Below are 14,450 nucleotides of genomic sequence, written 5' to 3'. Positions count from 1 at the left end.
TACAAAGGCCTATAATACTGAGCTGGGCAAACATTTGGAAAAACATAGTAATATTTGCCAGATATAAATATGCATCTTCAAAGTACATATGCTTGTTAACCACGGTGCTGCAGATGATGCCTTTTTGTTTTTGTTTTTTAATCACTATCATTATTCTTGGCTTGAGATCACAGGTGTCAAATTTGAGGTCTGCAGGACAGATCCAGATTTTATATGACCTTCAAAAACTTTTCACAATGTTTTCTTGACTTCTGTTCAAAAGTAATTCCATCATTAAAATGATAATAATCAAATACAGGGTCAATCATATTACATATGTATGGGGCAGCAATGTGTGGGGTTTCAAAACATTTATTGGTATTAGTCCAAACACATTCAGGGGATTGTCACAGGTCAAGTTTACTTACTATAAGACCAGTTTCTCCTGTTACCCCAATTTCACCAATTTCGCCCTGAAAGAAGAAAATGCCAATAAGAATAAAAAATAAATATATATCAATGACACAATGCAAATACGTCAGGTCCATCATTTCTCATTTGTATTGTATTTTTCTAAAGTGTGTGTTTACCTTGGTACCCTCGGGGCCCGGTTCTCCCAGTGGGCCATCAGGACCTCGAGGCCCCTGAGGGCGACAAAATGACACAAATCAAAGAATGTACATTTTGCATCAAACTGACAAATTCAAGTTGTAATGATGTTGCAACTGCATAGAGGGTCCCACACACATTACTAGAATTTGACGGCATCACAGGAAAATCAAGAGATTTTATGTATATTTATTCATCCAGTTCAGGAACCCCTAAAATCAGATGATTTTATCTTGTTTATCTATTACATTTCTTTCTTCAGAGGATCTGCTTCCATTTAGTAATGCCTTCAAGCTTTTTTTTTTTTTTTTTTTTTTATATTAAAAAAAAAAAAAAAAAAAAAGTAATGCCTTCAAGCTTCAGACAGATCTAATCTCATTTCCAATATTGTCTCAAGTCAGGAAGGAGAATGATTGTATTCTGCTTATTTATTACAGTTGTGGTAATTGATATGAAAATGAAATAACGAAAAATAAATACATTAGGTCATACATTTTGATAAATGATTTGCTACCATCCTGCTGCGTATCATCCATTTGTTCAGGCAACACTATTACTATTTGTGGCTCCTAACTAGTATTGTTCCGATACCGATACTGATATCGGCAGAGGCGCCGATACTGCATTAAAACAGTGGTATCGGTATCGGTGACTACTCACAAATAACATGCCGATACCATTCATTCCAACACTAATATAGGATTTTGGATGCAGCATCTTGGGTCTTGCTCGTGCACGACATTCACTGATATGTGACATGTTCACTGCATGCCAATCTATGATATCCTATTGGCCCTTGAATGCCAATGGCAGGACATCTTTTTCATGTTGAGGGGGAAAAAAAAACCTTAAGAATCGGCATGGTATCGGTATCGGCCGATACTGCAAAGCTAGGTATCGGTATTGGGGGCCAAAAAACGGTATCGTAACAACACTATTCCTAACTAATGTAACTAACATAATAACATAAGTTAGCTCAAACGGTAAATTAAAATTTTCTTCAAAAGTGAATTCAGAGGAAAAAAAATAAATCACCCGTATGTAATTACTTAATAGTGTAGAGACAATTCATTGTCATAGTCACTGTCATAGTGACAGTAAAAGTCTCATATTGTATTGTAACTGCATCGGACCACATGACCCTTCAATAGTTTAGGTTAACATCCCAGTGCAGATGCAAACAAATGAACAAAAGGAAATTGGGTCGAGTTGTTGGAGAAATTCTAGTCAACAAACCATCACACTCGAACAAACTCAGCTGTGACTGATTTTCATTGCTTCCACATGGGTGGTCTTGGTTGGGTATGTGGTGCATTGCTAGGAACAAACCGTATACGATAACAAGAATTAAAATATAAATAACAATACATGCCTGCACATGATGCAGTCAATCGCGAGATTTGCTTTTAGGCAGTAGAGATAAAGTTTAATGTGATTGATCTTTAAAATGAGACAGATTCTAATTCAGAAATGTTTAGGGTAACTCATATTTGTCATGGCTTGGGTCACATGCGCCAGAGTTCATGACCTGTTATGTGTCTGTTTAGGTACTGATTTAACAAGTGCCTGTTTACAAAACGTGATGTTCGTGAAGTCAACCTTTAATCCTTTAGGTGATGTCGGGGACCTATGTGAGGTCGTTCTTTATTCCTTTACGATTCACTGTCTGTGGGTGCAGTCTGGTAATTGTGTGTGGTTTGCCGGATTATTGTCCGACTGTCCTGTGTACAGCGTCTCTGAGTTTCTGCCTCTCGATGTGAATAAATGGAGAAAATCTTATTTGTGTCTGCATTTGGGATCCAAACCTTTCAGTACACAACAATATTTGTAATATGTACAGCAAAACCCAATTCCAATAAAGTCCCCCCCCAATATTCTCTTATTTTGGGCCGTTATCACATCCGCCTCACAGTGAAACCACAATCCGAAACCACAATCCAGAGATTGTGGTTTCGGATTGTGGTTTCACTGTGATATATATATATATAATAAGAAAATCCTGACCAAGAAAAGGGTGATTTGTCTCTAGTCACATACCTTCTGCCGTGTCGTTTGGTGTGTGGCTGACTTAAGAAAGTATATAATACAAACAGTGATCCCTTACTTTTAACAAAGGATAGGGATTGAGCTTTGCTGTGAAGTGCAAAGATCTACATTTGTAATTGCCTGGAGGTGCCACAAGATGGTGGCAACACACTTCTTTCCATTTAGATAATATTTTGGCCCCACCAAATGGACCTCCTCCCCTTACTTCAACATGATTCCTTGGCCCAAAGATGTGACAAGATTGTGTCAAAGAAGTACTGTTATAGTAAACATGACTTTGGCCTACACCAAATAGGTGACTTCTTCAGCAAATAGGCCTACCCCCACCCCCACAAAAAAAAAAAAAAAAGAGTACCAGTAAATAGGTGAATTAACAAATGATAAACGGTGAATGGGTTCACTGCATTCCAATGACATTGGTCCTTACCCTGCGACCCTTTGTACCGACACTGCCGGGACTCCCTGTCTGCCCTTGTAGGCCCTGTGAGGAAAAAAATAAAGAGCAATGATGATTGGGAAGTTCTACAATGGTAAAAAGGTTGACATTGGGAAAAAAAAGAAAGTACTATAGCCTCTATAATAATTCATGTCAGAGATTTTACATTTCAAATTAAATAAAACATTTGATGAATAATACCATCTACAGCATTGTGTGGGAAAACAAAGCAGACTGACCAAAATGATTGCACATAAAAGTCAGTTTAACCACCATTGGAAGCAGCATCAATATTTAGAAGCAGTTGCTCAGAACTTTGGTCCAAAGTACTTAACCATGTTGCATGAGGTCTGCAACCATTTTGTTTCTGCACAGAATTTCATGTATGCTTAGTTCTGGACTTTGACAGGCCGATCGCAACTCCCCGTTGCACAACTTAAATTCAATTAAAAATATAACTATTACATGATCATGCCCCATTACTGCAAAACAGATTGTTTTCCCTTTCACCACGACTTGACACTTGATACACTTTAACTGAAATGTTGTGTTCAGTTTTTGACACTCACCATTTGAAGGACACTGTTCCAGTTGTCTTGTGATTTGTTAAGAAGCAACTTTGCACAAATATTTTTTTGGCATACTTGGTCCCACGAAACAGCTACTGTATTTGAGTTTCAGAGAGCTTTCTCTTTTAAGACTGTAAATGATGGATAATTTATTGTTTATTTGAAATGAACAGTAGAACGATTTACATATTTGATTATTTTATCAAGGATGAAACATGTATTAATTTTTTTTTACCTCCATCAATGCTGAATATTATTATAAAGCTTATTATTTTAATTCTTTATAATTAGTAGTAGTGTTGGTTAAAGAAAAATGGATACCTACTATAAAATTACCCTTTAAATTTGTAAACTGTAAAGTTTCTTCAACAAGTTTAAGTTTTCTGATTTGTAGTGAAAGTAATGTTCCTGTTAAAGTTAGAATGATCCACTACAAATGGTTAAAAAAGAATTAAATAAGGGAATGAATACATTGATTCTCACACATACATATGAATACTAGAATAAGAAAAATAGAATAAACAGCAGAAATGAAGGTATGACACTTACAGGTGTACCTTGCATGCCGATGTCCCCAGGACTCCCAGGCATCCCTGGATAACCCTACAATAATGAAACACAACAAACAGTATTGAAAGGTCTTACATGTCTTATAATACATTCAAATTAAGAAACCATATGTGACATTAGTCCACATGAAGTGATGACAATATCAGGTCTTGCTGGCCTGTCATTCATCCATGTTTTGACAGTCATAGTGATTCAGTCATATTTATTATATTTTATAAATATGGGTTGAGTTCATGTACAGTTACACATGGAGACAAACTAGGGGTGGAAGGCAGTGCCCAAGTGTCCACTACACAGCGGTGATCTGTGATCGCCTTGGCCCACTTGATACTATCCGCCTAGTGGGCTGTGTTCACATCCTAAACTGTGCAAAACAGCCTAACCAGTGTTGCCATCAGTAAAGAGAGTAGCTATTGGCTGTCTTATAAGGATAATTGGCAATTCACATTTAATAGTAATGGACAGTGTAGGAGAGAGCAATAATGTCATGAGAGAGGCAAAAAGTGAGTTAAAAATACCGTAAAGAACACCAGAAAAAGTGGCTAGATTTGTCGCTCGTCGCTTTTGATGAAAAAAAAAAAAAGTCACAGCAACACTGCACCCTACACCGTGTGAGTCTATGAAAATACCAAAGCAAAGGAAAGCCGAACAATAGATCATGCTTTACATCAGACTTGGGCAGGCCACAAATATAGAGAGCACACTGGCTCTATTTTCATGGCCGCTATAAATCCTGCATGGCACGTGGTGTATCTCTGCGTGGTGAATTTGACCCAAACAAGCACAGGCCAGCAGACCTCAATCATGGCCAATCAATCGGTCTCCTTTCATTCCCTTTAAATGTGCCGTACTAGTCATGCACTAGAGTCGCAACATGGTGGAAGGTCATCTGCACCATGAAATAGGCACTAGTAGACCTCCCCCATTCCTGATCGTTTATGTGTCCCCCACATAATGTGAGATGATTTAACAATATCATATAATGAACAGTTTCAGCACCACAGATGGGCTGTCCAAGTAAAAAAAACTCATAATGTCAATTACGGTGAGAGGTGACATAAAACTTAAAGATGGCCCAAATATGACATGTTAGTAAAGTGCATCAAGATTTTAAATAAATGGTGAGTGTCATGTTTTGGTTTTGTGGGGGTGGGATTTTGTTTTCTTTTGGTTATTTGTCATGTATTCCTTGTCTCTTCCCTTGTCCCGTTATGTCGAACCACATCCACCTGAGTGTCTTCCCTTCCCAGTGTGTTGATCAATCAGCTCCCCAAGCCTCTTGTATCTTGCCGAGGTGTCTGTTGTTTTCTCGTTACCATGTGTATTTAGTTACCCTGCTTTCTTTCACTTCTCGTTGAGTCATTGTTATTGTTAGTCTAGTCATCCCATGTTGCCTTCCATGCCATGTCTTGCTTCCCTCCTGTTTTTGTTGCTTTAGTCTATTTTTTGGCTCTTGTTAATTTTGTTATTTTCACAGAGTACCTCGTTTGCCTTTTTGTTAAGTAAACCCCTTTTTTACTTGCATCCCTGCCTTGCCCTGTTTTTGTTGCCCCCTGCATTTGGGTCCTGCCTCCAACACCCCCCCATCGTGACAGTGAGTAGAAAACATTGAAGCTTCTAAAGGGACAGCAACATGAAAAATCAACTTTTTTGTTAAAGTGCTAATTCCTCACCAAAAACATGACGGAAGTGGTGCTTTCCTCCATTCGCCCCTCTCTTAGAAATTCTAGGTTATTCTGCTTTCCAAGCACCAGCCCCTCCCAACCTGAGAAAACGAGCTAGTGCTCACTGTCTGACATCATAAAGTGTGGACCCACCCCCGCACCACCTCTGCGGACTAGACGCGCGCCCACTTTCTCTGAGACCTCCATCCGATTCTGACAAAAGTAGCCTTTAACAGTAAACATTCTGTCCGAATGAATTCAAAGCAATCAATTATCCTTCACATTTGCAATGCCAAAGTGCAATGGCAGTTGGCTCTTAACATCCCCCGTGGTAAAGTGGTAAGTAAAACATTTACACCGTTGAGTCTAACTGGACGAATAATATAGTGGTTAGGGTGCTTTCTCTGTAAGCAGCAAGTCACTGGTTCAAAACCAGCCAAGTTTTTTTCCTCTCTTGTCTTCGCTCTACTCCTCTCCTCCTCCACAATCTCTTGCGGCAAGTAGCCATTTTGTTTCAAATGTTTATTGAAGAATTGGCTTGCGTCAAGTTGCGTGGCGTGCTCAGAGGAGTGCTCAAACGCAGAGCTACAACAGCAGGCTGCAGTCTGCTTGACGGGGGTACGTCAATCACACGGGGAGAGGCGGGGTTTTACTTTTTAGTGTTTCACTTCCGCGTTACAAATCTAACCAGCAAAACATCTAATATTTCATAAAAAAATTACTTCGCCATGGTGTCAAAGGTAAGATTTAATCATTATATGCCTATAGTTATAGTTTTGGAAGGGCTTAAAATACCGTGGTCTAATCCCTTTAAGGAAAGCATTTAATTTGATATGATGCAGAATTTTAAAAGGCAGAACAGCAAAGGCAAGATTGGCCAACAATCCCAAAAACTACATTTTTAACATATGAGCACACTGTATGGTGAGGAAAAAAAAGGTTTTAATGCCCATCAAATCCAAAATACTGTGGTAATTGTTTTGATATTTTCAGAAGTTGAAGTTAACATGAGTAGAGTTTTTGTGACAATTCATAGCATTTTGGTGTTGTTAAGCGACGTTTAACTTTTGTACTTTTACCCCGAGGGTATGTGAACTTTCAAGCACAACTTGTCACATGACAAAATGATTCTACACGGAAATCGGGTGTTAATGATGGTGGCATAGTTCAATTAATTCACATTTACCTGCCTCTACACATTTTATCTGACCAACCATTACAACTTATCCTTACATAAGAAGCAAAGCTCAGACTCAGAGTGAAACACATACACACAAGTCATGTTTCAATCATTTGGCAAGTCACTCGCCAGCAGATTAGTCATTCCCACTCGCTGTCAGCGATCGCAATCAGCCAACCTTGCATCCAACTAGGTCAGGACTTGTGCCCAGATCCTCGAAGATGAAGTCAACAAAGGTTCCTGGGATGTGAGCAATGCAGGGATGCTACTCTATGCAGCATGAGATGCACTGTCTAAAGCAGGTCGATTATTTAATGATTGCTCCACGTGGTAATTATTTTGGTCATGAAGAAAAATTGCAGGTGAATAAATTTTGGCGTTAGATATTTACACAGCATTTAAGCAACAAAGACCACCGGACAAAGCATTATCACAAAGCATTGTACACAACATTCAAAACAAACTGTACATTTTATTATTACAATGGAGGCGGCCTAGTAGTTGATCATTGGTTTCATATTTAAATTATGGATGTGTAAATTATTAACTCTCAGATAAACAGAAGTTAAGACCAAATGAAAGATTCATACTCACTCGTGGTCCTTTCTCTCCTGCTGGACCCATTGGACCTGTTGGGCCACGGTCACCCTGGAGAAAAACAAAAAAAACAAAACAATAATAAACCAGCTTTCAAAAACTCATTAAACAATGCCTTAGAAACGGATTTACATTCTTTCTCAACAAAGAGCCATGAAACTGGAGCTCAGAGTGACAGATGCTTGGTTTTGAGCAAGCATGTACTTTGAACCATTTGCTGACGCACTGGCCAATGAGTTGATCAAAACACTAAATAAGATGCAAGCATCTACTCCTTTAACGTGTAATGACATGCAACAACTCAGCTGGTTTGTGTGCAAAAAAAAATAACAAATATGTACTGATAAAATCACCAGGAGGTGTTATGGAAATAAATATATGCATATTGCATAATGTGGAAGGAATTTTCACGCTGTCAAGGTGTGATTGGCGCTGACAGACTGAACAAGGGGGAAGTTTTATGCTTAAAAAAAATCAACTGACTAGCGAGTTGCTTCAGAACATGTTCTGACACATGGACACTTCTGAATTGAAAGGGGGGGGGCGATGTTTTCCAATGAAGGGAGGAAATACAGAGTTTGAAAAAGAAAGTCAATAATGCACATTTTTTTTTATAATCAGAAAGGTTAAAAATATGCTTGAATGTTTTTCTTTAACCGTGCAAAGTAATTTTGGAGAGATAAATAATCTTTTCAATCCTGTCACATTACCTCTACCATAACCTTAAAACCAAAGTGCAATGGGAGGGGGGCAGTAATTGTGTTACACCCCATGACAATATTGATTTTGATGTGAGTGTGAGAGTGTTGACTGTTTATCTAAGGCACGTCTTCATGGACCTTTGGGGCCTCAATTTATGGCTGCTTAACACGGCCTTAATTTCAAGGGTCTGCAACTGACAAGCAAACCACTGATGCTTATGACAGCATAAAGATAGCTAAAAACACCCCTTACCTTTTCACCAGGACCTCCGATCATGCCAGCAATCCCTACGAGGCCTACAAGACCCTGAAGAGAGAGAGAATATGTTTTTTGTTGTTGTTTTTTTTGCAAAGGCACTGAGAGAAAGTAGGCTATGCCAATGTGAGAGTCTGATCTTCCCTCATCTAAGAGTTATTCCCCAACCTGTTATGACACTTGGAATGCAAGAGGTCATAGATTGCAATGCAATGCTTTGGTAAGCAATAAGGTGGGGCTGCTGGCTAAAGGATAAAGCTGTGATTTGACCCATAAAGTGTGAAGTATTCAACTCAAATTAGTTTTAAGATCTCACTAAGCTCATTTTGACTTCATTAATGTGTCAAAGAATTAAACATAAGAACATCACCTAGCAAAAACAAAGTAAAATGACGACATTATCAGCAACAGAAATGTTTGCGTCCAGTAAACTGATGTGTGTATTATTATTATATTAATAAGTCCTTTGCTGCAAGGAAAAATAGAAGAAAGAAGAAATTGTGTTTTGCATATACCTGTTGATTCATAAAGGCAGCAAACGCTTGCACCATTTTCCTAGCCAACTGCTATTTGTCTGTGTGCTGTATTTGAGATAGGTTTTCCATCCTTTTAGCTACATAATCCAAGCAGACCATCAGAAGATGTCTGAGGAAGAGGTAAAGGCCTCCGATTATTGCCCATGGGAGTAAAAGACATAATATTTACCAAATGGGCCTAAGAGTGGGGTGAGAACATGGAAAATGACCCACACAGTAATTCTTGTGCCTACCATTAATGGCAAAATACTACTTAAAAAAAGTGTTTTACTCCTCTAAAGTACTGTAAATGTGCACATTATCAGAAACGCTTAACTACTTCCAGATCACATCTGAGAGGTGGACTGTGGTTTCAACCAGTGTCGGTCTCTTCATAAGAGAATATTGTGCTGCAAATAACACAATGGGTCATATTTTGGTAGACAATCTAGTTCAGTCTAGTTGACCATGTTTGGGAATATGGCAGACTGTGTTGCGCCTCATTGAGCATTACATGCCAACAGCATGCGTTACACTTTAAGTAGACGAGAATTTAGACCAGTTGAAAGCAGGTCTAAGTTGTGTTGCAGGCGGTCTAACGCTCCCACACGACACATAACGCCCCCTTTTACCAGCATTGGTCTCGGTAGGAAAATACCAAAACAAAAGACAACTCCACTAATGTTCATTAAACTGTGCTTTGTCCGAGACTTGTGCTGGTCATGGAAATTGGGCCCTATGATTTATGAATAAATCCACATATTTCTCAGAATATACATTTACACTTCTTATCTATCCAGACAGACTTAAGAATAAATTGAACTCATAGACAAGGCTCAACATGCTACTATGGCACAGACAGCACAGAGCCAAATATCTAGTATTTTCAAAATATCTGATTAACAGGATTGGGGAATCCAGGTCCAGTAAAACCCTGTTTCGGATGAGCCACAGGTGAGTCTACTCAATAGGTAGAGACGATCTTGTTTACCTGCCAGTTGAGCAGAAGCACCTGTGGCTCAAGCCAGACTGTGGCAAAGAGTGCCCCAGAAAAGGAATTCCTGCACCCAGTGTGTCAGGCAGTACAGTTAGGAACAGTTCAAATATGGTCGGCTCATTTAGTTATGACATAGGCTGTGTCCGGAAATCAATGAACCCTGTGTTAATTCCAGTGAACGAGTTCTGGTTGAATTTGAAACTTCCACTTCTAAATACGGAAAAAGTTCATTCAAAAGTTCACATTCATTTTCATTTAAAATGGTATTGCATTATCTGTGGCCAAGATAAGAGTCCTGGTTGATTCTGGCACCCTGTGCTACTATAAATAATAAATCATTGTTATGGCGGAAGCTATATGTTAAACTAGCAAAATATCACATATTAGTTGGCATGACTATTTCTTCTTCTTTTTCTAATTCTTCTTCTGCTTTCTTTTGGCGGTTAAATACTTTTGGTTTATTACCACCACGTTCTTTAGGTGGCCTCGATAGCTACTGACTCATAGAAGGTTACTTCAGAAGCGTCCAGTCTTTTGTTCTTAGTCATTCCTTGGTGGGCAAGCTAAATTCTCGCAGTATTTGTAAATAAATAGTATGAGAATACATCTTGTATTGCTCCCGCTGATACGTTTGCAGCCGATGTATTAAGATCGGCGTTTAGAGTGTTGGCGACATGAAGCTGTGACGAAACCAGGAAGTGCCTCTCTCTCTTTCTCTAGTTGCCTCTCTTACCTTGCAAGATCTCCACATAACGTCACACCCAGCGACTCATTTTATTGGCTATGAGCAACTTCCTTGTCACTTGTCAACCTACGGGAGCAGCCGAGGTCCAAAAATGGCAAAGATACCGTTTGATGCATTTCGTGTAAGAATTGAGAATTATTTTACGGGACAACTCCTGTGGAAAAGAGAGTATATTTTGGTCCAGAAATAGATAAATTTGCAAATCCTTTCCTACTGAATTTACTGTACATGGCAAGAAACTCCAGTTTATGTTCATGAACTGTTCTGTTTTATTACTTTACTTTCATTTATATACTTAATTTCAAAGCATGAACTATACAGTAGCATAACAGTGCATTCTGCGAAAACATACTGAGTGAGAAGCAGTCAAAGACAAGAAACAGACCCCTAAGATGTAGGCAAACTGTCCAAGATCCATTTACCATTCCCAAACTCAGCTAAAGCGACTGACAGCCATAAAGTCTTACGATTGTAACACTATCTAAAGGGGATTTGCCTGCTGAATGCAAGTCAGAAAAACAGTGACGGATTTAGAAGCAGAGTGTCTTAGAAGCGATCCAGCTTGAAGGCTTTCTTAAAATTGACCACAAATCCCTTAATTAGGACAAGAAGTGGGGAAAATGTGGAACCCTGTATTATTTACCAGTAGGAGATGCTTTAAAGGAGTTTCTGCATGACATAATCTATAAGACATGAGCTTGATTCAAAGATGTATTTCACTCATTTCCAAAGCTGATAACCATTAATGTTTGCAACCTCTTTCTCTTGCACATACATTATAAGTGCAAAGTAAGTTGCTGAAAGCACAGAGGTTGACATTAACTAGATTTCAGTGCACACCTGCTTTAAGAAGTTTGCCTTTTTTTTTCTTTTTTTTTGTTCATTCTTGGTTACTGGAAGTGAGACATAATGGAATAGAGCAGCTAACTAAAAAAAACAAAAAAAACAAAAAAAAACTCCAGTTGAATTTCCCTGGAAGCATTTTATGGAACACTTTGCCAATTGTATGTAACTTTGCTTAAACTACAACAGTCAATAAAGGCCTTTCTCTGGTCTTATGCATTCACTTTATTTGTTCGGTGACGTAAAGGCATCATCCGAGCCTCCATGTGTTTAGAGCTTCAAAGTGTTCTCTCCTCTGTAACCACTTAATCCTTTTCATATGTACTCCAGTAACTAAGTTCATCTTGGTGGGCTTGGTTGCCTACAATGTGCAAAACACAAATATTAACATTAAGGGGCGTTCGGGAAGACAGACTGTACTCTAAAATTTAGGAAAAGTTGTCTGTACCAAACAAATACCTTCTGTATTAGTAAACATATTTAGTAAAAGTAGCCTACTTGTAATGGCTGATTTTATTTGTAACAATGTTTACAAATACAAAATATATTGGGATTGAATGGGGATGGTATGTGGCCATCCGCCCCACATAGAGTATTTTGGCAAGGCTGACCAAAACAAGCCAAGTAAGGTCGTGTCATTTAACTCTCTGTGGTATTCTGCCAAATGCATGAAAGAAACATGGATTCATATTTCTTTTGTTTGACATTAATGTGCTCTAGTGTTAGGCATCACATGATTACCATTTAACAAAGGCTGTGGCATTTTCAAGTTTAAAGCACATACTTTAAACATTAGCTCCACATGTCAGAGTTGATGCAAATCTACAACAGGATAAGAGTTAATTACAATCAGTCCTATAGTGAGAAAGCAACTCACTTGTGGTCCGATTTTTCCAACATTTCCAACGTCCCCTTTCTCTCCCTGGAAGAAGGAAACAAACAGCATACTGATTAGCTTCCTGCAATTAGAACATTTCTTTTGAGTGCAACCACCCTGCCTGCTACTAGCTCAAGCCTCAAGTGATATTTCAAGTCTGAAAGAGGAACATACACACCATGCGCACAAACTGTACTGTATGGAAATATGTGTTGCTTATATCTGTGGTACATGACAGCCTGGAACACCACAAAAGATTTTTTTATTTTTTCCAAGGAAAAATACTGGGACAAAATGTATATAACTTTCTTTAAAATTATCTGGCATTGTGTTTTTGTGGAAATTCAATGTATTAAAAGTACTAGTGTTATCGTTACTTGGTATCAGTATTGGTGACTACACAAGAGTTGAGTACACCTATACTGGTATTGAACATCCACAATCAATACCTAAAATAAACCCCCATTTTTGGTGGAAAATGCTCATTTGTAGTACATCCCTGATTATTCAAGAAATTTTGGGTGTTAAAAAAATGACTTTTGTTTCCTTATTCATTACAATTATAATGGGTGTCAAATCTGTATATACACAGTTGTATATGTATATCATGTATAATAAAATTAACAGAGATGATGTAGTATAATAACCATGCACAGAGGTGAGCAATTTCTTGGACAAATACAGATGCTGGTCATACAATAAAATTAGAATATCAAGGAAGAGTCCATTTATTTCAGTATTTTGCTTCAAAAACTGAAACTTGTATGTTACATTAGTTCACCACACACAAAGTGGAATATTTCAAGCCTTTTTTTGTTTCAATGTTGATGATTATGGCAAAAAGAAACAAAAAGAGAAATTAAAATGAAACATCGTGTGTTTAAATTTTTTTTTTAAATTCATGTGAAAAAAAATAATAATAATTTGATTAAATTCACTCCAGTTCAACCCAATATCGATTAATTATGTCACATCAATTCTTCTTAAATTTCATGGATGTGATAAAAAAGTTCACAAATTAAAAAAGTACGTTTTGCGGAGTACGACGGTGTATTAGGGCCACGTGGAATTTTCCATTATTTTTTTTAATTATTATTATTTATTTATTTATTTATTTTTTAGAGGGCGGGGTCAATATGACAAAAAAAAAAGTGGCAAATTTTCCACTTTTTAATATGACAAGAAAAAAAGTGGCAAATTTGCCACTTTTTTTTCTCTTCGCACGGCTGTTTGTGCCGGTGCCGGCCGGCAGAAAGGAAACGCATATGCAATGCTACAAGTCACAGTTTGCAAAATGTCTACGGAGGAAGCACTCCTTAAAATGTACTTTTCGGTCGGGTTTTCTTCAAACAAGGAGATATTAATTGCTTTAGCAGAGATTAACAATATCATAGTTGCCACTTTATAAACTGGCATATTTGCCACTTTTTTTTTCTCGTCATATTGCCCCCACCCCCCCAAAAAAAATATATATTTCTACGTGGCCCTAATATGCCGTCCTAGCGGAGGAAGTAACTGGTCAAATTATTTACTTTTGCACAAACGCTAAACAAACCTTTAGTGGATGTGACCCAAAGTTTGAGTCACGTCACATGATTTGGCAGTGTTCCTTTTGTGCATCAACCATGTGCAAACCATGCACCTAGGGCGTCAATCACTCAAGTCAATTATTCTGTTCATATTCTAAGCACCTTTCTAAGGATTTGTGCAGATCCCAGCATGCAGATCTTTTGAATCTCTGTCATAGTAGCTCTCTCTGATACTTTCTTGATGTTTTCTACCATACCCTTCTTCACTGTACCAAGCACACCAACAACCACAGGGATCATTATGGTTTTCATAGGCCACATTCTCTGTAATTCTAGT

At 38.1% G+C, this 14,450-nt stretch overlaps 1 protein-coding gene across 3 annotated transcripts in view; it reads right to left on the bottom strand.

Annotated features, from left to right (window-relative positions):
* The window catches only part of col24a1 (collagen type XXIV alpha 1), a 144,052-nt gene that overhangs the window by 52,107 nt on the left and 77,495 nt on the right, over positions 1-14,450 (bottom strand). For all 3 annotated transcript variants that reach the window (XM_077533926.1, XM_077533928.1, XM_077533929.1), the window contains 7 exons: positions 12,585-12,629; positions 8,605-8,658; positions 7,648-7,701; positions 4,189-4,242; positions 3,062-3,115; positions 570-623; positions 408-452 (listed from right to left, as the gene is read on the bottom strand). In XM_077533926.1, coding sequence (XP_077390052.1) covers positions 408-452; positions 570-623; positions 3,062-3,115; positions 4,189-4,242; positions 7,648-7,701; positions 8,605-8,658; positions 12,585-12,629 — 360 coding nt within the window. The remainder of the gene's footprint in view (positions 1-407; positions 453-569; positions 624-3,061; positions 3,116-4,188; positions 4,243-7,647; positions 7,702-8,604; positions 8,659-12,584; positions 12,630-14,450) is intronic.

This window comes from Festucalex cinctus, chromosome 10 (assembly GCF_051991245.1).
Source record: "Festucalex cinctus isolate MCC-2025b chromosome 10, RoL_Fcin_1.0, whole genome shotgun sequence".
NCBI classification, from domain to species: domain Eukaryota; kingdom Metazoa; phylum Chordata; class Actinopteri; order Syngnathiformes; family Syngnathidae; genus Festucalex; species Festucalex cinctus.
The sequence above is the reverse complement of the archived record's forward strand: the minus strand, read 5'-3'. Positions and strand labels throughout refer to the sequence as shown.